The 25342-nt window shown below is 38.8% G+C and overlaps 1 protein-coding gene across 1 annotated transcript; it reads right to left on the bottom strand.

Annotated features, from left to right (window-relative positions):
* Positions 1 to 1325: 1325 nt before the first annotated feature.
* On the bottom strand, positions 1326 to 10648 carry ZNF706 (zinc finger protein 706). The gene is made up of 4 exons (XM_015831869.1): positions 10576 to 10648; positions 3848 to 3984; positions 2168 to 2272; positions 1326 to 1661 (listed from the first exon to the last, which is right to left on the bottom strand). Exons 2-3 carry the CDS (start codon positions 3980 to 3982, stop codon positions 2177 to 2179), a joined length of 231 nt encoding a protein of 76 aa, XP_015687355.1. The 5' UTR covers positions 3983 to 3984; positions 10576 to 10648; the 3' UTR covers positions 1326 to 1661; positions 2168 to 2176.
* Between the last annotated feature and the right edge of the window lie 14694 nt (positions 10649 to 25342).

Here is a 25342-nt window from a genome sequence, read left to right as displayed (position 1 = left end):
ATTGTTAAACAAACACGATTATTTTTTCTTTATGTATCAAGTGTGTATTATGTGTGCTGGCTTAACAGAATGATTTCAAAGATGACTGTTCTAGGCACAAAGCAAACTTTGGTCAATATTACTGTCAGTGTCAAATCAGTAACATAAGTAACCTGTCACAAGTTATTTGTTCGAGTGAAAAGCACCTGGGGCAGAACCTATAGACTGCACCTGAGATCAGAATCCTGCTGAAACATAGTTTGGAAATCTGTTAACATAATGCAACACTGCCTGGTATTAAAATTTTAACATCCATACTGCTATATGTAATCAGTTCCAACTGATCAAATGAGCGAGCCATTATTTCTATTGCATATGCCAGTGGTGGCGGACCTATGGCATGGGTGCCAGAGGCGGTACTCAGAGCCCTCTCTGTGGGTACACGCATCATCACCCCAGTCCTAGGCCTTCAGCTGGGTTTTATAAAACCTTTTCGCTTTAGGCCTCCACTGCCGTGTGCAAAAAAAAAAGGTTCAATCAATCAGTCAATTTCAATTCCTCGCGGGGAAAAAAAAATCTTGCAAAGTTGGAATTGATTGAACTTTTTAGTCCCACCCAGTCTGCCGTTACCACAGCAGCCACACCCACCCAATGTGCCACACACACCCACTTGGCCACACCCAGCCAATGGGCCACACATCCCCAGCACCTGACGATGCATAAGTGGGTTTTGGGTTATAGTTTGGGCACTTGGTCTCTAAAATGTTCGCCATCACTGGCATATGCCATCCTATTCCGTCAAATAAGCTTTTTCAATTTTTGTTTTCAAACAGGGAAACATTTACAGTAGTCATTTTTACATAGGAAAGGTTGCCAGGTGGCTGACTTCTTATAGATACAATTGAAAAGTTACACAGTGGGTCTTCACAACAGAAAGCTGTTATTTCATGTTGCTATAGTCTAAACCATTCAGGTCATGTAAAAAATAATGTTCAGTTCAAGTATACTTCTGATATTCCACCATTTAGTATAATGATTCACTGCTACTGCAGGTGACTCCAGTGCATAAATCCAAGATACAAGTGCCTCTATGCATAAAGAGTGAAATTTCACAATGGCCAGTGGAATAGGCACTCCAACCTAGATAGTTGAATGTTTTCAAAGCAGTGGGGGTTTTTTTTAGAAAATAATCACGCTCAAGCAAGTATATTGAATGGAGAAATTATTTCCTTGTTTCTAATGGACTTCATTAACAGCAATGAATCTAAACAACCTAATTTTTGGCAGGGTGAGAAGTTCACTTGTTGAAGTTTTATAAGGCAAATAAAATATGGAAATAGAATTTTTACAAGCATTTGACCTGTGATATTGTAAAATCAAAGTACTATTTTATTAAATGAGTTATTTTACACAATATGAACATCAATATAATTACAACTGTAAAAATCTTTTAGAATGAACCGATTTCCAGATTTCCAAGTAGGCCACAACTGTACAATTACACAAGAGTTTTCTTTACATGAAGCCCAAGAGGAACAGCATAAAAATATGAATGTTTCTATAGCCCCTTCATTTTTTGCTGATCAACAGTTTGTTAGAAAAGCAGCTGCAGATTTGTTATGTAATAGACACGTAATAGACACTATTGACAATAGAAGAGTCAATAGATTCCATGAATTCACCTGAAACACAAGAATAAATTCATTAATTGAACTGTTATGTCATTATCTTATTAATAGTATGCAATAATTTAATGCAGTCTTTTTCAAACTTGACAACTTTAAGATGTGCAGACTTCAATTCTCAGAATTTCTCAGATTACTGGGAGTTGAAATCCATACATCTTAAAGTTGCCAAATTTAATGTCATCCAATTTTAAAATTAACCACCCTAAACAATTGTAAACAGAACTGGCTAAATCAAAATGAGAACATTATAAACATATCCTTTCAGCTATTTATTGCAGTTTTGCAAATAGGCCTGATGATAACAATAGACTAACTATACAAGTTAAGTTGTAAATACAATAGATCCCCCCTCCAAAAAAAGAGCGCAAGTAGCAGTTGGTTTTATATTAAAGTTAACTCTCCATTTTCATACCCTTCAGAAACACAACTAATGAAATATGAGGCAAAATTATTTAGAATTTATAATCAATTAATTCAAAATTTAAATGGTACAAAATTACCAGTGAACTTTATGCCTGAACATCAGCTAATTCTGGAGGAAGGGGAGTTTTGGGATGCTTGCTCTCAAAGTGCTGCTTGAAGGTCTTGGGATCCGGCATCTGTGTCTGATTAAGGAGAGAATAAAGCAACACAAATGTTCATATAGAATCAAGGACAGTTTTTTCTTCCTGTACCTGTCATGGTTCCGACAGACAAAACTCTTCAAAGAACTTCGAGGCATTGTTTACCTTAAAGAATCTTTATTCGAGTAGCATAGCATCAGCACATACATAGGCAAAGCCAAAATCTGAATTCCCCTCCCCTGAGCACATAGTATCAAAGCACAATTCCCTCCTCTAGTTAACTGTCATAAACCACATTCTCCAATTAGTTTGAAATGCAGGCTTTCCCTCCAGTTCTTCAACCCATTTCTTATCATCTCTTATTTCAAAAAACTTTGGTTCTCACACTATTTACAATATTGTTATGTCTAATTAAACTCCCATGCACATTCCTCCTCCCCGCCCAGTATCATCTATTTCTGACTCTAATTCTAAGAGTAAAACAAAGTAAAGGAAAATGGCTCCATATGTTGTCAAAGCAAGAACATCCGATGTTAGCAGCGTTGACAGTATCCTTAAGATCTGCCCGCATTCCTTTAGTTTCTGTTGACTCAATCCGTAGTCAATGGGTTTTGGAACATTACGATCTCTTTCATCATTTAATTTGCCTTTTTTAATATATTCACTCATATTCAACTTTAATTATCTTACAAATTTGGCCACATAATAGCGCCTCCACACCTACCCTTCCTTTTATTTATATTTAGACATTCCTTACTAAAATCAAACGTTTCAACTCCGCATATTTTTAGTGTTGGGCATCAGAAAACTATAATAAAATTTATTTAATGAAATACATATATAGTTTTCCTGATAAATTATTTAGAATTGCTTAAATCTTCTTGAAATCCTAATATGACATTAAAGGAAAACATTTTACTACTATCTTCTGACCCCAAAAATAAATATTAACTAGGAGTCAATAATTCAACTTTTGACAGACTGAAGTTTCTATCATTACCCCTATCAAATCAATAATCTTTAAATTGGAAAGGTAATAATTTCTATAAATATCCATGCTGTCTGGAGTAGGTGGGGTTCCTAGTTTAAAACATGTTGAGAGGTTATCCAACCCTTGTTTAGAATCAGGGAAGTCAGCTGGGAAGGTCCAAAATGGTGATCGGATGACTACAAGCATGCGGCAACAGTCACAAGTACAAGGATTAGCTGTAAGTCACTTTTTTCAGTGCTGTTATAACTTTGAATGGCCGCTAAACTGATGGTCATAAAGCAAGGACTACCTGTATTACATATTTTAACTAACATGCTTCTTCTAATTTCATGTTCATTGCACAGAGTTTTGGAAGTCTCTTATTAATATATTTAATCAATGTAATCACATATTGATCAAATAATATATAGCTCTTATTTGGAAAAGAACTCCAGCTATCTCACCTTCTGGAAGAAGTATCATCAATATATTACTCTTAAGGGTATACAGCTCTAATGCAAAATTTCCTTACCCATTACGTATATAATACAAACTTTCAAACCAAAGGATGTTGCCATTGCTATACTTCATATTCCTGATTTAAAATCTAGAAAGATTGCCCAATATGTTGTTTCAGAGCCTCTTACCCTACAGACGGTGCACGTATATATTAAAGCAGCTTTAGCTGCAGCCTTCTGATCATGGCCTTGTTTCTTTTTCTGTCCAGCTTGCTTTTTGGCATTTTTCTGTTGTGACTGGATTTTCTGCTGTCCACGAGCCATATCTAGAAGTGCAGAAATTATAACTGATTATTCACATATAATTCCTAAATTAAACGAATGCATCACCCATATACATGCTTAGCATTATTGCTTCAGAAACTAAAATATGAAGTAGGGTATTGCAATGATCCTGATTCAAAGGGCAACACGTGATTCATAGTAACAAGGGCACACATGTACAACAGCAGCTATCAGAAACACTTGCAGCCAAACATGCCTTTTCCCAGGATCACATATCAGCTGCAGAAGGCAGCTCGTTAAACACATCAGATAATTGAACCAAAATGAATGTAAAACCTTTAGAGACAGGTGATACTGTATATTTTTTAAAATATTTTTATGCAAAGTTTTACAAAGAACATAAAAACTAAGGCAGGCCCTAATCTGCAAGCCAAATGTATTCAAATTTACTTCATGGATCCTCAAAATAGTATAGAATTAAGTATACTTCACAATGATGGAATTTGATGAGAATTAATTGTTGAATTATTGGGAGGGAGGGAGAATGGAAGGAGTGGAAAGAGTGTAAATAAAACTTCCAATTTCCTTTGCAATACAGTACAACTACAAAATTATCTCTTTCTCTGTGAGATACAATCTATTTGGAATGGGGAACACGTTCATAGTCCAGGAGTTCTCCTTGAACTTGCACTGATAGCCTAAAATATATAAATACATAAAATACTGGATAACAATAGCAAATAAGGATTTTTATGAGCTTCCGCTGCTATTATAGTTGTGTTCATACTTAAAGAGAGACTTGGTTTCAGTGATATCTGTGCCAGTAACATCAGGTGTGGATTACTGCAACATTCCTGTGTTGTGTAGCTGTCCTCGAAATTGTTCCAGAATTGTGACTGTTCCAAAAGGAAGCATGCAGTGTATACAGTGGGAGTGGCACCACCAGAAAATTCCTATGTTGAAACATTTACATTGATTGCCAGTTACCTTTCCAAGCCAAATTCAAGGTGTTTGCTTAGGTGTATAAAGCATTATAAAGCCTAGGCCTAAAAGAATTGCAGGATTGCTCTTGGCAAATTCAGTTTTCAATGGAGCATGTTTTGTAGCTCCTGCCACAGATATATTAACACACAACAACTTATATTACTACTGTATTGCTAATAAATCTGGCCTTCTCTTTTTCAATTTTGGACTTACTTGAGATTTTTTTTTATGCTGCCTTTATTATTTTTATAAATAACCCAAGACAGCAAACATATCTAATATTCCTGCCTTCCTCAGTTTTAAGCATTTATTTTTAATCTTATTTTAGAGTGGTTTCAGAATCCTGTTTATTATATATTGTAAATCACACAGCTATTCATATATACATTAATAAATATAATTGTATTGAACAAATATTCATGGAAATGAATAAGTTGTGGCTCTTACTGTTATTCTCATAACAAATATTCTTTCTACTACTCATCTGCCTTATATTCCAATGTCATTATTGTACATTTGCCTGCTCTTAGAACTCCGTTACATTTTCTGGCAAATCAACATTTCCAAATGTATTTTATTCTACCCATCTATTATGCACATAGCAGTATGAATGGAATACTATCAACCTCTCATTGAATAAAGGAAGGTTGTCCTTTTACCACTCAGGAAAATATTTGCCAGCAATTCTGGATACAATGAATACCATTTTTTTTAAAAGAAAACAACAGGTCTTTAGCTACTAAACACCATTAACAACTTGGAGGGGATTGTATTTAATTAAGAGGAAAAATAACTGGGGGAAAAGAGTCTCATGGCTGTACTCATGTTAATGTATCTATACAGAAATACCCCACGTTCAAGAAACATATTATAAGTATTCATAAATATAAACTACACCAGCATAGAGTTTTTTTCATTTTGTTAGAAACATATTTTACCAGATATGGACAAACTCTTAATTTTGTACAGTTATATACAACTGGCCTTAAAGAAAATTAAACTTGCAAAATATGAACCTACTAACTAAACAATGCACACACACACAGCAAAAAAGCCAAATCCAGATCGCTACAGGACAAGCTTCCCTGTCCACCAATTCTGTTGATGGGCAGGGATTTACAATACAGAATTACAAGTGCTGAAACAATGGCTTAAAAGTTGTGAGGAAGTAAGTGCAGATAAAAAAGTCATTAGCAAAAGAATAAAAGTTTCTTTCATACACCAATTCTGCCTTGCAAAGATTATCTTACTTATCTACACAAATACTCCAAATATGAAACACAAGTCTGTCAAAGTAATTGTCATGTGGTCATTAAGTCAACCATGTGGTAACTAAGGCTGCCAATCCATGCACACATTGGATATTTCGTGGAATGTTTGTTTGAATTGAAATGTTTTACAGTTTTTTGTAATAAATACTTACTGCTTTACTTATTCATTCATTCAACTTATATGCCATCCATCTTGCCTGGAGGCAACTCTTATTAACAGAACTTATATGAACAAAACCAAACAAATTCATTAATATTTCCCATAGTCCTTTGCATCTACCCAGTTATGACTATAGCAAACAATGTGCAGTATACTCTTATTTAAAATTTAAAACTACTTTTGCTTGCATCTAGTTCAGTGGTTCTCAACCTTTTTAATGCCGTGACCCCAACTGGTCGTAAGTCGAGGACTAAACCGGTCGTAAGTCGAGGACTACCCAACCGGTCGTAAGACGAGGACTTTCCCTGCCCGGGAGCGCCTGCCAGCGGCAGAGACGGAGCAGGCCGACCACCAGCTGGTCCAGCTCAAGGGACGTAAGGCACCCGCCGGAAAAGGGGAAAAAAATGACGGACAAAAAAAATGGCAGACAAAAAAAATGGCGGACAGCCTTGCTTGGCGACCCCTGTGAAATGGGGTCCCGACCACAGGTTGAGAACCACTGCTTTAGTTGTATCCTAAACCAGTTTTCTCTCACAATGTGCAAGTTAACTCTGAAAAAGAACATGCGATAATCAGGGTGGATTTGATTTAAGTCACTAATAAAAAGGCTTGATTTAAATCAATTTGATTTAAATCATAATTTTTAAAGAGCAACTGTCATCTCTGTCCTGCAGCGGCTCCTCCTCTGACCCGCTGTTGACTCATCGACAGTCCCTTTCACTCATCATGAGGCGAGGCAGGTGTCACAAAAAATATAAGACATCCCCCCCAAAATAAGAGCTAATGCCTCTTTTGGAGGCAAAAATAATATAAGACCGGGTCTTACTTTTGGGGAAACACGAACTACTCAAATTCTTTTATTTAATTAAAACAGAGCCTGGTACAGATGCATTTTTCTTCAAACAATCATATAGTTTGTAGTGTATATAGATTTGCAAAACAATGGGATAAAAGAATATTCCGGAACTTTGTTTTATGATTTATCTCACGGTTACTGTGAAATTGTGTGAATGCATCAATGCAGTGCATGTTATCTCAGCTTGCAAAGCTTGGATTCATTGAATGAGTTTACCAAAAATGTAAATAACTAAACTCCATTTCATGCTGAATAAACCAAATTATTAATGTATCTTAAATAGAAAACTATATTTAGATAGATTTTTACTCCAAAAGCATTTTATTAAAATAAACTTGATAAAAATTTTAAAAACCCGATTTAAATTTTAAAAAATCTGATTTTTTTTTTTAAATTTTTTTAAATCACCAATTATTATCCACTCTGGCAATAATGTCCATTTTACTGGAAAAGATTAAAAAAACCTGAAGATAGCCAAATCCTCTAGAATCCAGATAAAAATCAATTCCATAAAAAGAATAAAAATCTCTTTTATTCAGCTTAATATTTAAAACATAATGTGTTTCCCTGAAAATAAGACCTAACCAGAAAATAAGCCCTACCATGATTTTTCAGGCTGCTACCCTAAAAATAAGTTCCAGTTAAGATCATTAGCCAGACAGACACATTTAATTAGTACCATATTTTCCCGAAAATAAGACCTAATCGGAAAATAAGCCCTAATACGTCTTTTGGAGCAAAAATTAATATAAGACCCAGTCTTATTTTTGGGGAAACACAATATCTGTTGTAATCCTTACTCTGAAGTTTATGTGAATACTTACTGGGTCTGCAATTTGGTTAAAGTGTTTTTAAGAGGTACAAAATTTATCAGATTAGAAAATAAATATATGGGAGAAGGGATGATAAACTTATTCAGTAATGTTTTAACTTTTCAAAAGTACCCTCAATTTTTCCACTGATTAGAAAAGTTATGTTACCCAGTTAAATTGGCTTTTTAAAAAATAGATGAATTTTGTAAATGATTTTAAATTGCAGATTTACAATTTACAACAAGCAATAATTTTAACTGAGCTCAGCAATCAATAATCAGTAAAATAAAGACCTAAAATTCAACCATTTTCTTTGAGACAATGAATACTGGAGGTATAGAATTTAGCATTATATAACCTAGCTTAGCTTTACTCAGCAAATATTGTGTGATAATAGAACAGGACAAAATTAGCAATTCTACGGGATGACTGAACCTCTTATTTCCCTCAAAGGGGACATGTGGAAGATCTATGTTTCCTTATTACTATATAATCCTCTCTAATTTTTCACAAATGTTCCCTTTTCTTCATCTACATATCACTAAATTAATTCAAAACAAAAGAGAGTGACAACCATGTGGGCTATATTTGCTATATATATATGTCAATTACTGACAATTGTTTTAATCAAAATTATTATCTGTATTGCACTGGGTCAATCAGCATTATACACTGGCTTCTATTATGATGCAATTTCCCCCAAAAAACTCATGCCACTGCCTTTTTAGGTCTTTAGTAAGCTTATGGATACGATTATCTTGTTTGGAACAGCTGAGAATTCTAAAAAGTAGGTTGGATATTTCTAAAAACAAACCAAGATTGTCCATGACATTGTCAACTAGAAGAATTCTTTAAACCCAAAAGAATTTTGTATTTGTGACACCCAGTTCTCCTGAAACTGCGCATAACATATGCTACCAGACTATTCCTGGTTTTCAAGCAAGCTCACAATATTCAACATGAGTTCTGAAAGTCAGCTTCTCGTTTGTAAAAGCAGAGCACAATATGAAATACTTTCTTCTAGGTCATATTCATGTTCTTGTATTATAAATTATAGTCTGAAATAACTCTGGGGGCAACACATTTGACTCTCTTAACGTTATCAATCCAACAGCAACACATTTTCCCAAGGAAGATAAAACTACAAGTTGAGCAAATCTTCCCAACAAAGTCCAAAAGAAGTAATACTAGATTCAACTGCTAAGTATTACATCTGTCGTGCAACAAGAGTTGCGTCCTAGGAGGAAATATTTAAATTCGAAAACAAACAGCACAAACAACTGAGAAACAAATGGTAGCAGGGTCTCATATTTCTGCTCTGAAACCCATTGCTTTGTATACAGGAAGCTGAAGACAAATTAACTATTATTCAACTTAATTTGAACTTTAGGACACCTCATTATATTTAAGCTTCCCTGTACCCAAAGGCAAAAAAAGTATAATCATTCCAGATGGACTTGAAAGCTGTTTGGGATGACAGCCACAGACACAGGCCCATCAAGCGACTTTAAGGAAAGGAATGAAATGACAATAAGGCGGCAGGATCGGAAATGTAGCTATGAAAAAGTTATGGCTTATGCCGTATGTAGGTAGAGTATTCACACACAATAACCCAAGTGGAAGGAGGGGGGGAACAGAGGCCAAGCCTAACTTTGTGCAATACAGCAAGCAGAAACCTCTCTTAGGCAGAGATAGGCCTCAAGAGCCTGGGACCTTAGAGCAGTGTTTCTCAACCTTGGCCACTTGAAGACGTCAGGACTTCAACTCCCAGAATTCCCCAGCCAGCAGGGCTGGCTGGGGAATTCTGGGAGTTGAAGTCCAGACGTCTTCAAGTGGCCAAGGTTGAGAAACGCTGCCTTAGACGCAGGGGTATTCAACCTTGGCTCTTTTATGACTCGTGGACTTCAACTCCCAGAATTCCTGAGCCAGCTAAGCTGGCTCAGGAATTCTGGGAGTTGAAGTCCACGAGTCATAAAAGAGCCAAGGTTGACTACCCCTGCCTTAGAGGAACATTATACCTCCACCAGCCTCACCTATTCAAGGCAAACAGGTATTCCCAGTCAAACTACCGCACCTCCACAGTTAACTTCTCCCAGGAATCCCGGCAAAGAGTTTTGAAAGGAAAACAAGAGGGGGAGAAAAATACAAAGAAACGTCGTCTCCCGAAGCGTGGCTGAGACTCACTTCAAGCAGCTCTTCCGGGAAGGGCAGCCACCGTTCCCCGTCCCGTCCCAGGTAAGCGCCCTCCCACCTTTCCCCGAGAAGAGAAGCAAATGCCCTGACAAGCTGTCGCCCCTCTTGAGTCCGCGCAACAATGTGCCCAGCCCTCACCCCCCCCCCAAACGCCCGTCTCGGCTCCGGAGGAACGCGGGGCCGCCTCCCCTCCACCCCTGAGGATAAGGGCGGCCTCGCCCGGGTGGCCGGTGGGGTCGGGAAGCTGCCGCCCGCCGCCCTAAAACAGTTGCTCGGCCTCGCCACCGAGAAGCCCTCGGGCCTGGCGGGGCGGCATTGGCCCCCGAACCCCGTCCTCCTCCTCCCGCCTCGTTTACCCAAGTTGTGCCTTCTTCCGCCGGCGAGGCGTCAGTCGACGGCGAGGAGCGGCTCCGGGGAGCCCAGCAGCAGCAGCGGCCGCCGCCGCCGCCCGCTCGAGGAGATGGAACAGCCCGCGCGTCTTCCGGTCTGTCGCCCGGGCCGTCAGTCCCGTCGGCAGCCCCACCTTCGCCGGGCCGCGCACGCGCCCCCGCTCCGCTCACCGCGCGCCGCCTCGAGCGCGAGGCAAGGCCGCTCCCGCCAGCGCAGCCGGCTGCGCCCGAACTGGGCCAATGGCGGCGCCTCGCTCTTACCCTCTGGCGGGAGCGAGAGCGGCGGGAAGGGGGGAGGCTGCTTGGTCTCTTTCCCTCCCCCCCCGCCGCCCCAGTCTGGGACAGCCGCCTTGCTTCAGGGGGCGCGAGCTGGTCTTCCGCCTTGTACTACATGTTGCCTCGGGAGCGGAGCGATGGGCTTTCTAGTCCTCCCCTACTTGGGAAGAGCCTGATTTGGCGAGACGCGGGAAACACGTCTCCCTCCCCCCGGGAAACACGTCTCCCTCCCCCCACCCCCCACCCCCCGAGACAGCCTGCTGAAGCCTTCGGAGCGTCTTCGATTATTAGATGAATAATGAAAGTATACGTGGGTGGGTTTGGTTGTGGTTGAATTTGGATTGTGGTTTGGGGATGTTGGCAATTCTGGAGTCGCGCTTTTGCGAGCTGAGCAAGCCCTTTAAATCGGCGTGTTTCCAGTCTTGGCAGTTTTAAGATGTGTGGATTTAAACTCGCCATCCAGCATGCCCTCATCTTAACGTTGCCAAGGTTGAAAAACATTGATACGAGTACATACTGTACTCATGTATTTAAATAAATAAATACATGTATTTAATAAATAAATAAATAAATAAATACATGTATTACATGTATTTAAACAAATAAAGTAATCAAGGAGTTGCACAATTTACGTTCGAATTCACTTTGGTAGGCTGCTAGTGAACCATGGTGATACAAATGAGACCAGTGTCCTTGATTTACTGAAAGGTGTAACTTCCGTTTTGGCTCTCCTGGAGTTTCTCTAGTAACTTAACGCTTGATTCTGTCCTGAACAATAATCACAGTATCATATTCAAGACTGGAAAAAAATGTGAAAATTAGGGTTGAGTAATGAAATCGTTGTCCTAAAAGTACATGTTTTCAGAAAAGGGCATAGATGAGATAAGATGTTGATTTTTAATTTGTGTAGTTGTATAGCCAAATGTATATCCTGCCATTCCAAAAGTAATTGGGGGTTGTCAGTTGGTCCAAAAGGTGTGAAATTTTGCAGAAAATGAGTTTACTTTTGGTAGAATCAAATATCAAGGAACTAAGCATTAAAGAATATTACATTCTTAGATGCTCTGAGCGCTAGCTCTGTGTTTACATTCTACAGATTGTCTTTTTTCCAAGTTTAAAATAAGCTGCATAGCTACATCCTTCATGGGAATAAATCCTATTGGGTCCAATTCAAGGGCATAAAGGATTTAGGATCTATTTGTCTAAAAAGGGTCTACTCCTCTATGAACCTTCCTAGCGATTAGGTTTGGTTGTAGAAGCCCTATTTCTGTTACGTCCAGTTGTAAGATTACACAGATGAACATGAGAAAGAAAATGAGGTGGTTTATTTACATGATAATGAATTTGAAACACTCTAGTAGTCCAGAAAATGGCCATTTCTATTCTCAGCCACAAGGTGTCTTAGAAGATAATGTAGGTCCTAAACCAGGGTGTCTAACTCGCCGCATCACGTGACGTGTCGCAACATATCGCAACTTTTTTTGCATTGCCGGATCGGGTGGGCGCGGCCTCAGCATGATGCAACCAGCCCGTGGGCCGGCAATTTGATACCCCTGTTATAAATCAATACTATCAAAAGAAGCTAAGTCTCATCTGATAGAATTAAAAATACCATTTTTTTCCAAAAAGGATGGATGGGAAGTTCAGGATTTATCCTGAGCTGCAACTAGATTATTTCTGGATTTCAAATAGTCCACCCTAGATGAGTTCAGATCATCAGGATCAGATGGATTACACTGCAAGGTTCTGAAGGAACTGGCAGATGTGGTCTCAAAACCAGTGAACTATATCTTTCAAAGATCCTGGAGCACCAGGGAACTACCAGAGGATTGGAAAAGAGCTGATGTAGTTCCCATCTTCAAAAAGGAAAAGAAATGGATCTAAGAACCTACAGACCTATTCATGTGACATCAATACCTGGGAAGATTCTGGAAAAGATAAGCAACAAATCTGCGAACACCTAGATGCAAACAAGTCATAACCAAAAGCCAACATGGGTTTGTCAAAAACAGATCATGCCAGACAAATCTTACTGCATTCTTTGACCAAGTGACAAAATTAGTGGACCAGAGGAATGCTGTGGATATAATTTACTTGGACTTCAGTATGGCATTTCATAAAGTAGACCACAACCTGATACTTGATAAGATAGAAAAATGTGGGTTAGACAGCATTACCACCACATGGATTTGTAGCTGGCTGACCAACCGCACTCAATGTGTAATCCTCAATGGAACTGCATCTACATAGAAGGAAGTGTGCAGTGGGGTACCCAAGGCTCTATCTTAGGCCCAGTACTCTTCAATATCTTCAATGATTTGTATTTGATTCTAGATCGGGAACTCATCAAATTTGCAGACAACACCAAACTGGCAGGAATAGCCAACACTCCAGACGATAGGCTTAAGACACAGAAAGATCTTGACAGACTTGAACATTGGCCGCTATCTAACAAAATAAAATTCAGTGGTGAAAAAAGTAAGGTTGTACATTTAGGTAAGAAAAACTAAGTGCACAAGTATAGTATAGGTGGTACCTGGCTCAATAGTAGTAACTGTTAGAGGGGCCCCAGTGGACAGTCACTTAAATCTGAGCCAGCAATGTGCTGCAGCTGCCAAAAAAACCAACACGGAGGGATAGAATCAAGATCACATGAAGTGGTAGTACTGCTTTATAATGCCTTGGTAAGACCACACTTGGAATAGTGCATCCAGCTTTGGTGGACACAATGTAAAAAAGATGTTAAGATTCTAGAAAGAATGCAGAGAAGAGCAACAAAAATGATTAGGGGACTGGAGGCTAAAACATATGAAGAACAGTTGCTGGAATTGGGTATGTCTAGTTTAATGAAAAGAAGGACTAGGGGTGACATGATAGGAGTGTTCTAATATCTAAGCAGTTGACATAAAGAAGAGGGAGTCAAACCTATTCTCCAAAGCACCGCAAAGTCAGGACAAGAAGCAATGGAGGGAAACTCAAGGAGAGAAACAACCTAGAATTAAGGAAAAATTTCCTGACAGTTAGAACAATTAATCAGTGGAACAATTTGCCTCCAGAAGTTGTGGATGCTCCAACACTGGAAATTTTTAAGAAGTGATTGGACAACCATTTGTCTAAATTGGTATAGGGTTTCTTGCCTTAGAGGGGGTTGGACTAGACCTCCAAAGTCCCTTCCAACTCTGTTATTCTATTCTATTATATCTGTACCATGAGTATGACCACTTGAAAGCCATTGATCAGGGATTTTTAATCATTGGCTTAATTTAATTTATTTAATTAATTCATTTATTTTTCAAATGTATATATTTCTAAATCTTAACTCATGGTGGCTTACAAAAAAAATCACTACAATAGCAGATCAGGAGAAACATACGAGGGCAATTCGGAAATAATCCTCCGTTTCATTATCAATGACAGACACTCACAGATACAGAACTTTTACTATACACATTAGAAAACTACAAAATTACATTACTTTTCGACATAATCGCCATTCAAATTGAGGCACTTGTCATAATGACTTACAAGATTTGAAATTCCCTAGTAGTAGTCACTCAGCACCAAATCTGGGCTATGGGGGGGGTGATCAAAAACATCTCAATGGAACTAATTCAAAAGTTCTTGGGTGCATCTAGCGATGTGCAGGCGAGCATTATCGTGAACCAACACCACAGTGGAAGTGGTGCCATAGAAAATCCTGCCAAATGTGAAGATGCCAAAGGCGTACTGCTAGTGAAATTTGTGGAACGTGGTTCGACCATCAATTCAGAAGTCTACTGTGAAACGTTATGAAAACTCAGACGAGCCATCCATAACAAGTGTTGGGGCATGCTGACTTCCGGTATGGTGTTGGTTCAGAATAATGCTTGCTCGCATACAGCTAGACGCACCCAAGAACTTTTGAAGCAGTTCCGTTGGGACGTTTTTGATCAACCCCCCTCCACATAGCCCAGATTTGGCGCCAAGCTCTTATTCCAAAACAAGCATCTATAGCACTATACCTTAGTTTATTTAGTACTTAATATCTGTTTGGGGATTATATACACACACAAAAAAATACATATATGAATTTAACATGTTACATAGGTTACACTATATATGCCCCCCCCCCCCGGAAGTTAATTCTTAAAGTGAGATAGAATTCCTTTGGAAGATTTTCACAGCCTAGTTGTAGATATGAAAAAAGCTGTTTTCTTTAATCCCAGCTCTTTTTGGGATAAACCAGACAGTTTCTGTTGATGATAGCTGGACAAGCCAGTCAGCAGTATAGTTAGACAGTAACCTTGATTTACTCTGAATAAAAGCCCACCATGTGCCTAACAGCTATGCAAGCACATGCTTTGGTTATAATGCATGTTACAGTAACTTCTCCAGGCTTCAAACATCATTATTAGTCTTTCAAAATTTAATCAGAAACTTACTGACTGTAAAGCTGCAGCTTGCTTTCGAATTGGTGTAGCTACATAATTGGTACAAGCTGTTGTATATAGTGATCTAAAGGAATTGAGAATTCAATATTTAGAAGTGGAAATTCTGAGAGTTGCAATCCAATATTTTTGAAAACTGGGGAAACCTTTCTTATGCTAAACTGCTTAAAATACAGAATGTCTACTACCTTTGTTGACTGCAGTCAATAAGAACAATTTCTTGGTATGTTTTTCTCTGTTCTGTATTTCTTTTTCATAATTGTAGCCAGCTGTTAAATCCTTTGGCTATTTAGTTTGAGATGTCATATATATATTGATTTTTATAATTTGACATGTTATTTATACATTTCTTTTGCATGCACTTATATGAAGAAAATAGACACTTGCTAAAGAACTTGCAGTCTAAAATTAGTTGGTGCAGGAAACAGGAGGAGGGTTGGTGTTTCACTTGTAACAGCTGTGTATGAGTATGTGCAATGGCAGCTACTAGTACTAAACAAATCCTCCCATGAAACGCTCATCTTCTAACGTCCTCAGGTTTCAGAAATGATTTCTGTAGCCATTTGCCACCCTTGGCACAATTGCATTGTTTTTAATAGCCTCTTCTATTTTATCAGTACATGTAAGATGACCTGTTCCCATTTACTTGTAATTAAGTTATTGCAACAGGGACCTCTCTCCTTGTATTGAGTAAATGCCATGGAAATCCTACATAAGAATCTCTGTCCCAAAGAAGGCTACACAAGAAAGTTGTTTTTTAAACACATGTGATTTCTCTACACAGAAAGCACTTTATATAACAAGCATACTATCAGGTGAGATTCCATCTGCAGTGTAAAATGGGACAACACTGAAGTGGCTTGTCCCATCCCAGTTGTCTGGAACAACCCAAGTAGGATGTGCTGGTATGGTTATGAGTCATCTTGCATGTTTTGAAGAGTTTCAGTTTCTGCAAAGTTACAATGGCATCTCATTATGTGATATTGTCTAATGTCCTATTTGCAACAATGCAGCACTTTACTTAACTCTCCTGATAGAGCAGTGGTTCTCAACCTTTTTAATGCCGCGACCCCCAACCGGTCATAAGTCGAGGACTAAACTAGTCGTAAGTCGAGGACTAAACCAGTCGTAAGTCGAGGACTACCCAACCGGTCGTAAGTCGAGGACTTTCCCTGCCCGGGAGCACCGCGCATGCGTGGTTCCGTCCCCTGCGCTGGCCGAGGCATAGCTGGCAAGCGGCAGAGACGGAGCAGGCCGACCACCAGCTGGCCCAGCTCAAGGGAGGTAAGGCACCCGCCGGAAAAGTGGGGAAAAAATGGCGGACAGCCTTGCTTGGCGACCCCCGTGAAATGGTTGATCGACCCCAAATGGGGTCGCGACCCATAGGTTGAGAACCGTTGTGATAGAGGAATAGCAGTAACAAAATAAATTCTAAGTCTTTCTCAACAGTTCTGTCAGTAGTTGGTAGGGATTCGTGAGAGATTGTGATTGAAGAAAAAATAAAAATCCTTTTTTTATTTTATGTGCTATACGAAGCTAGCACTCAGTGGTGTAAACTTTTATGTACCACAAATCAGCTCCTGATGTGCTTTGCTCTTGTTGTAGTGTTGCAAATGTGAATTGTGTTGGTTAGAAGTGAATTGTATTGTGAAATTTTCATATTTATTGTAATTTTTTATGCAGGGGTTCCCTGACGTCCGAAGATTATTTCAGGAGTTCTTCCTGGTAAAAATATTAAAGATGTCTAAAGGTGCTTCTTGGTCTTCATTTATGAATTAAGGTATAAATCAGGTAATGGAAACTGAAAATGGCAGGGCTTTTTCTTTTGTGAAATCAGAGAACAGAGTTGTTTTTTTCTTTCCCATCTGTTTTAATGGATATGTTTTATGTTAAATGTGTTAATATGGTTTTATTCCTATTTTTAAATGTGATTGTTAGTATGATAGGACCCTATGTATTTTATGATAGTTCATAGAATACAGTCAAAGAGTATAGGATTGTTTCCTGGCAAACAGTCTTTAATTGTTTTTCATAAAGTATGACCAGGTTAAAAGATATTTTATAAACCACTCGAAAAAGGATTCTTTTACATGCATTGTTTATTTTTTGAGTCTTTTTAAAAAGAGTCCTAGTTTATAGAAAATGCACTTGCCATTCAGAAAAAAGTAGTTGGAAGTGGTAAAGGATGCAAGTTCTCAGATCTAAGGAGAGGAAGCAAGTTTGCATTTAAGCTTTGTTATGATGTAAAAGAAGAATATTTGTTTCAGTAACTAGGTGCTACATCCCAGTTTCACACATAATTAAATCACAAGTTTGTCAGATGAAATTGCTTGCCATCATGTCCTTGAGTAATTTGATAGGACTACAAATCTGAACTTTGTAGACATTCCTGAAATAGCTCTTGCTTTGTCATTTCCTAAAGCTGCATTACAATTATACTACTACAGCATTATGCAATATCCTTGTTTGTCATTGCATGATTTAACTCCCATTAGATTATACAGAATAGTTGCTGCTCAAAAGCCTGGAAACATGAATTGGAAGAGTAAATGATCGGATATGGTCAAAGAGTTTATGATGTCATTATGTTGGTCATGTCCGCTAGTGAAACATACTTTACACACCTGTCTGGCTTCTAACATCTCTAGGCCACCTTTTGTTTTGATTGACTTTGACACAGCCATGCATAAAAATAGGATGTGTATATCCTATCCTAGAAGATTTGTACTATCAGACTTGCAATATTAATCTAGTCTTACAATAAAGTATAATTAGCTCATCTGATCATGTTTCCTGCCTGGTCTACCTGGGAAATCTTGCAAGCCTGATAGTACAAATTTGCTGCTTTCTGTTGTACTGGCTGACAAGTTAGGGACATTTCTTTCTGCATCTCTTTCTCTACCCATTATGTAGTTGTGAGCTATGGGGTCTCTTTGGCAGCATTCCCTAGGCAGCATTTCTTCCACAATCACCACTACCCAGTCTCCCAAGGTCATCCCCACATATCATTACAGAGAGAGTAACTGAACCAAAATCTAAGAGATTGAACAGGCTCACAGCCCACACATATTCATAATATTCCCCTTAGAAGGAAGGAGAGAAACTCATATAAATGTTGTGCTAATTTATATTTCTTCTTGTCCTCCAAAGTGATTATTTGCTTTTTGGGTTCACATATAATCTAACTGCAATCTTTTTGCTGTTTCTTGCTTTTCCTGTTTGATTAATTTAGAATTGGTTTACTACTAACATATTAGTGCTTTTTTCTTTAGAAAACGTGTAACATAATGTATAGTGCACTCTATACATTTCTGCTGTGAAATAAATGCTACTGATTTCAATAGGATTCATTCTCAGAGAAGACTAATAGAGGATTACAGGTCTAGCAATTAACAAATAGAAGTTAAATTTTAATATTTCCTAATAACAAAGTAATGCAAGACTACCTCCTTTTTAAAGCACCTTTTTAACAGACCAATCTAACAGGTAGTATTTGCATTCTTAAATTATTTAAATTTTCATTCTGTTTTTCTCTATTGTAATACAACATAGAGCATATAAACAAATATGTAGATAACAGCATATGTAGCAGCTCAGAAGCAAATCACAGGGGTAACAAGTTGGGCAGTTTCCCCTTTTGGGGCTTTTTTGTGTGAATATTGAAAGAACATGGACTAGGGAAGATTACTGACTGAAGAATCTTCTTTAAGTATTTGGTGCTTCTTTAAGAGTAAAACTATCATTTTGATACATACAGTTATCTTTGGGCTGTTGGCTTGATCTCCGGGCTTGGTAATTAGGATGCAAATGTTTTGTCTCCATTCGGGAGGACATCTTCAGTGCAGTTTGAATTGTGTTTGGTTTGTTTGGAATGTTGCTTCCGGTATTTCAGTTGAAGCAGCTCTCTCGCTCTCAGTGGTTGGTAGGCGGGGTCGATGTCGATGTGTCTGTTCACTGATTGGTTGGTGGGGAACCAGGCCTCGAGGAATTCTCTTTCTTTCCTTGACTTTTCTTGGGTTATAATTGTGGTCCCGGTTAGATTGAACTTGTGCCCTTCTGAGTCCTCGTGGACAGACATGAGGGATAATGGGTCGTGTCTTTTGATAGCCAGGGAGTGCTCATGCAGTCTGCTAGATAACAGAAAACACATGTGAACTCCTCCAACTATGCCTAACCGCCTACTTCAAATTTGACCGTGAGGTCTATGAACAACTGAAAGGATCACCTGTGGGATCCCCCATATCTGGCCTGGTCACAGAAGTCATCATGCAAAAAAAATCAAAGAAATCATCATCCCACAAATAAACCCCAAGCTATGGGTACATTACGTGGATGACACCCTTGTGATAATCAAACACAACCAAATCTACCAAAAAATCAACAACAACAGGCATCCGATTCACGATAGAAACCAAGAATAACAATGAACTGCCATTCCTGGACGTCCTTGTAACCAGAACCACCAATGGCCAACTTCTAACATCTGTAGACAGAAAGACAACACACAGAGACCAAATCCTCAACTTTCACAGCAACCACCCCAAATGCCACAAACAAAGCTGTGTCAGAACACTTTTCAGAAGGGCAGAATCCCATTGCAACACCACAGAACGCAGATTAGCAGAACAGAGACACTTATACAGAGTCTTTGAGAGAAACGGATATCCACAAAACTTCATCCAGAGATCCCTACACACAAACAACACAAAAGCCCAAAACCACACAACAGCAACAACAGGAGCGACCAAATGAATCACAATTCCTTACATACAGAATATTTCAGAGATGACAGCAAGACTACTACGCCAACACGACCTTACAGTAGCCCACAAACCAGTCGCAACTCTTAGACAGACCCTATCAAAACCTAAAGAGCCAACAGAAACAAATCAAAGATCAGGCGTCATATACCAAGTCCAGTGCAACAATTGTGAAAAGAACTATGTGGGCCAAACAGGAAAAAGCTATCTACCAGACTGCACGAGCACTCCCTGGCTATCAAAAGACACGACCCATTGTCCCTCATGTCCGTCCACGAGGACTCGGAAGGACACAAGTTCGATCTAACCGGGGCCACAATTATAACCCAAGCAAAATCAAGGAGAGAAAGAGAATTCCTCGAAGCCTGGTTCTCCACCAATCAATCAATGAACAGACACATTGACATCGACCCTGACTACCAACCATGAGAGCGAGAGAGCTGCTTCAACTGAAATACCAGAAGCAACATTCCAAACACACCAAACATAATTCAAATCGCACTGAAGATTCCCCCCCTGAATGAAGACGAAACTCTTGCAATCTAATTACCAAGCCCGGAGATCAAACCAACAGCCCAGCTATCAACCCAAGCTACTAGTATTAAAACACATCTCAACAGTTATCTTTCTATGTCATTATATAAAATTATCTCAGTAAACTAACGCAAGCATTTCCTGTTCTGACTTTTCACTGGTTGCAGGATTCCATTCCCACTATAATGAAACAGTTATTTATTGTAAACCTATAAACAAAACCTAATTGCAGTAGAACCTCTTGTGTCAGCCCTTTGAGATAGTCCAACCAACAAGCACAATCCTGAGTACTAATGCTACTTTTATTTACAGTGAGAGATTCTGAAAGCATCTCTCCTCTTCTTTATTTTTGTGTTCAACAAACTAGGGAGGGTCCCTCCTGAGATGTTTCCCATGACTTTTCTGTTTCTGTGAACTAAGATAGCTTCTACATGATGGTTATCTAGTCTCCAGCTAGCCTCCTGTCTCCTGAAGACATTCCCACAACTCATTACACCCTACTTATATTTCTTAACAACTCATATTGAGATATCGAGACATATTGTGCCTCTATTATTGGCAATAATATACAGTGTGGCTAATACTCATTGACTGCTTTTTCCTTCATGAATTTGTTAACCTTCTGTTGAACAATCCATGTTGGTGATTATTGTTCAAGACAATAACTTCATTATTTCTTTCTCCTTGACACTGATGAGATCACACTTGAAGTACTGTGTACAGTTCTGGGTATTACCTTTCCAGAAGGACATTGATAGGATAGAAAGGAGAGCAATAGTGAAGATACAGGGCTTGAGGACTTTTAGGTTGGGAGAAAAAATGGGGAGAGGCATGATAGTTGGATTGGATACAATACATAAAGGGACATTGCAGGGAAGATGGTCAAGGGACCCTGCACTTCCATGGCCACAGAAAAGAATGGTTTTATTTCTTGTAATTTTCTTGTACATTTTTTTTCAATTATATATCACTTAGAGATGAGCAGAAAGCAGGTGATTTATAAATACTGAAATAAATGGTAAGATAATTGGTAATGTTGATTTCCTTTTTTCAGTTCTACTATACACTTTCAAGGTGCAGTACTTGAAGCACGTATAGTGTTCCAAATGTAGATCTGATTCAAGACATTATGATATTGGCAATTTTTTTATTCATTTATTAGCAAGACAGAGTATATGTTTGTTCTTTCGTATATTGCCTTCATGAACTGTATCAGGAGCATTTCCAGTCACTTTCAGATGAAACCCTATGCATTAATAACAACTCTTCATTCAAATGATCTCATTCTGTTCAAAAAGGAGGTATTCATAAGGTTGGAGAAATCCCAGAGTCTGAAGAAGAGCAAACCATCTTTCAAAAAATGTCTGATGAGAGTCTCATAACACCACTTAGCACATCTGAAAAGCTCCAGACTGGGGAAAATTCTTCTAGGATGTTAAAATCCAAAAGATGTCACTTTCATCAAGTGTTTAATTCTTCACTGATTTTAATTATTTTTATTTAAATTAGGTTTTGATTGGGTTGATTTTGCTGTTGTGTTTCATTATGCAGTTCTATATTTATTTTGCATTTTGTTTTAAACTCCCTTGAGTGGTTATTAGAGGTAAGTAACACTATGGATTTGGAGGGGAAAAGGTGCTTCAGAACCCAAAAGGACACCCACAGAGCGTCTGTCAGCAACTTCTTAAAGCAGCTTCATCTTCTCCTGGCTTAGTACAGGACCTTTCTGCAAATGCAGCATAATCACAGGGGTGAAAATGGTTCAGAAAGTTGTCAAAGGTGTTGTGCAAGTGTCCCGATGCCATAGGGCTGTGTTTCTCAACCTTGACAATTTTAAGGCATGTGGACTTCAACTCCCAGAATTCCACAGCCAGCAATGCTGGCTGTGGAATTCTGGGAGTTGAAGTCCACATGCCTTAAAATTGTCAAGGTTGAGAAACACTGCCATAGGGGTTCAAGAAACAAAATGTATGGCCATGGTTAAATAAAGAAAGAAAAATCTCTCTCTCTCTCTCTCTCTCTCTCTCTCTCTCTCTCTCTCTCTCTCTCTCTCTCTCTCTCTCTCTCTCTCTCTCTGTGTGTGTGTGTGTGTGTGTGTGTGTGTGTTTGTGCTTGCCATTTCCTTGGTACTCTAAACCAGTGGTTCTCAATGTGGGATATATATTTCTAGGGTGTCTTATGCTGCTGCTAGACTTTTTATGTCTTTAAGTTTTTTATCTGCTATTATGACAGCATAAAATTACATAATTGCTTTTGTTAGCTGCTACAAATACTTTGTCTTCATAATATAAAGACAGTTTAGATTAGCAAACAGTGCAGACTTAATTATTAATTGTATTTATTTAAAACATTTATATAGCCACCCATGTTTCAACCAACTCTGAACACGGCAAAGTATCTTTTTTTCCTCTCTATGAAGGAGGCCATAGAGGTAAATGAGGTTCAGAAGGTGCCCTTGGGCCAAAAGAGATTAAGAACCTCTGCTGCATATAGGTAGTCCTCTAGCCCAGAATTATGGTGGTATGTTGTTATGGTTGCGAACTGAGTCACCACATGACCATGCCTGATCTTATTACTTTTTTTTTTTTAACAGCAATCATTAAGTGACTGCAGTGGTTGTTAAGCAAGTCCACTTTATCTAATGGGTGTGTTTTTTCCCGGAAACCAGAAGTAACTGCCAGAAACCAGCAAAAAGAAAAGAAAAGAAAGAAAGAAAGAAAGAAAGAAGGAAGGAAGGAAGGAAGGAAGGAAGGAAGGAAGGAAGAAAAAAAGAAAGAAAGAAAGAAAGAAAAAGAAAGAAAGAAAGAAAGAAAGAAAGAAAGAAAGAAAGAAAGAAAGAAAGAAAAAGAAAGAAAATCATGCCACATAACTACAGGACATTGGTTAAAGTACTAGGCTAGAAAGTGGAAGACCATGAGTTCCCATCCCTCTTTAGCCATGGAAGCCAGCTGGGTGACTTTGGGCAATCACTCTTTCTCAGCCCAACCCACCTCACAGGATGATTGTTGTGGGAATAGTAGGAGAAGGAAGATATAATAATAATAATAATAATAATAATAATAATAATAATAATAATAATAATAATAATAATAATAATAATGATGATGATGATGATGATGATGATGATGATGATGATGATGATGATGATGATGATGATGTTGGAAGGGACCTTGGAGGTCATCTAGTCCAATGCCCTTTTCAGGCAGGAAACCCTATACCATTTCAGACAAATGGCTGTCCAGTCTCTTCTTAAAAACTTCCAGTGTTGGAGCATTCACCACTTCTGGAGGCAGGTTGTTCCACTGGTTAATTGTTCTAACTGTCAGGAAGTTTCTCCTTAGTTCTAGGTTGCTTCTCTCCTTGATTAGTTTCCATCCGTTGTTTCTTGTCCTGCCTTCAGGCGCTTTGGGAAATAGCTTGACTCCCTCTTCTTTGTGGCAGCCCCTGAGATATTGGAACACTGCTATCATGTCCCCCCACGGCCTTCTCTTCTTTAAACTTTACCCAATTCCAGCAACCGTTCCTTATATGTTTTAGCCTCCAGTCCCCTAATCATCTTTGTTGCTCTTCTCTGTACTCTTTCTTGAGTCTCAACATCTTTTTTACATCGTGGTGGCCAAAACTGGATGCAGTATTCCAATGTGGCCTTACCAAGGCATTGTAAAGTGGTATTAATACTTCACGTGATCTTGATTCTATTCCTCTGTTAATGCAGCTTAGCACTGTGTTGGCCTTTTTGGCAGCTGCAGCACATTGCTGGCTCATATTTAAGTGATTGTCCACTAGGACTCCGAGGTCCCTCTCACAGTTACTACTATTGAGCAAGGTACCCCCTATAGTATACCTGTACATTTGGTTTTTCTTGCCTAAATGTAGAACCTTGCTTTTTTCACCATTGAATTTCATTTTGTTAGATAGTGCCCAGTGTTCAAGTCTGTCCAGATCCTCCTGTATCTTAAGCCTGTCTTCTGGAGTGTTGGCTATTCCTGCCAGCTTGGTGTCGTCTGCAAATTTGATGATTTCCCCATCTACCCCCTTGTCCAAATCGTTGATGAAGATGTTGAAGAGCACTGGGCCCAGAACAGAGCCCTGGGGCACCCCACCCCATGTGTTGGTTATGTTCATCACCTTGAATTATTTGTAAAAGTAATAAAGCAGGATACAAATAAACAAACAAATAAATAAAGGTGAGCCAGTTGCCAAGTTCCCAAAATGTGATCATGTGCTTGTGGTGTGTGTGTGTGTGTGTGTGTGTGTGTGTGCAGCCATTGAAACTTCAAATTGGGTCATTACTTTTGGGGGAATCTGTTTTGTCTTCAAACAGTTGTTAAGTGATCGGCAGTAAATTGAGAACTACATGTACGACAAAGAGGTTCTGTAACATTTCTGCTTGAACTTTGAGCAACCAGTGCAGTTTGTGTGATTCAGGACAGACCATCAGACACAGAGAGGAGCTTTAATTCCATTCTTTGACAATCCTTTCCACCCCAACTCTTTTTTTTTTGTTGACAGCAGTGTCATTAGTAATACTGTAAGGGTAATTTTCAAAGAAATTTTAAACATGAAAGCCAATCTATCCAAGTGGGGCCAATTTTCTCAGCCTTTAATACAATTGCTTTGGCTTACCATTTGCAATATTAAAAACACAGAGATTTATAGCTCCATCCTGAGCTTTAGTTCTAAGCTTTCTTATAAGAAGTGATGAAAATAAACAGAAAAACCGAAGAACAGAATGTT

The sequence above is a fragment of the Protobothrops mucrosquamatus genome, unplaced genomic scaffold, assembly GCF_001527695.2.
Source record: "Protobothrops mucrosquamatus isolate PMUCROS unplaced genomic scaffold, P.Mucros_1.0 scaffold_283, whole genome shotgun sequence".
NCBI classification, from domain to species: Eukaryota; Metazoa; Chordata; class Lepidosauria; order Squamata; family Viperidae; genus Protobothrops; species Protobothrops mucrosquamatus.
The sequence above is the reverse complement of the archived record's forward strand: the minus strand, read 5'-3'. Positions and strand labels throughout refer to the sequence as shown.

Coding starts and splice junctions, on each gene's coding strand:
- ZNF706 (XM_015831869.1), bottom strand. CDS start 3,982: ATGGCTCGTGGACAGCAGAAAATCCAGTCACAACAGAAAAATGCCAAA. Junction 2,273..3,847: donor ATACGTGCACCGTCTGTAGG/GTAAGAGGCTCT, acceptor CTCCTTAATCAG/ACACAGATGCCGGATCCCAA.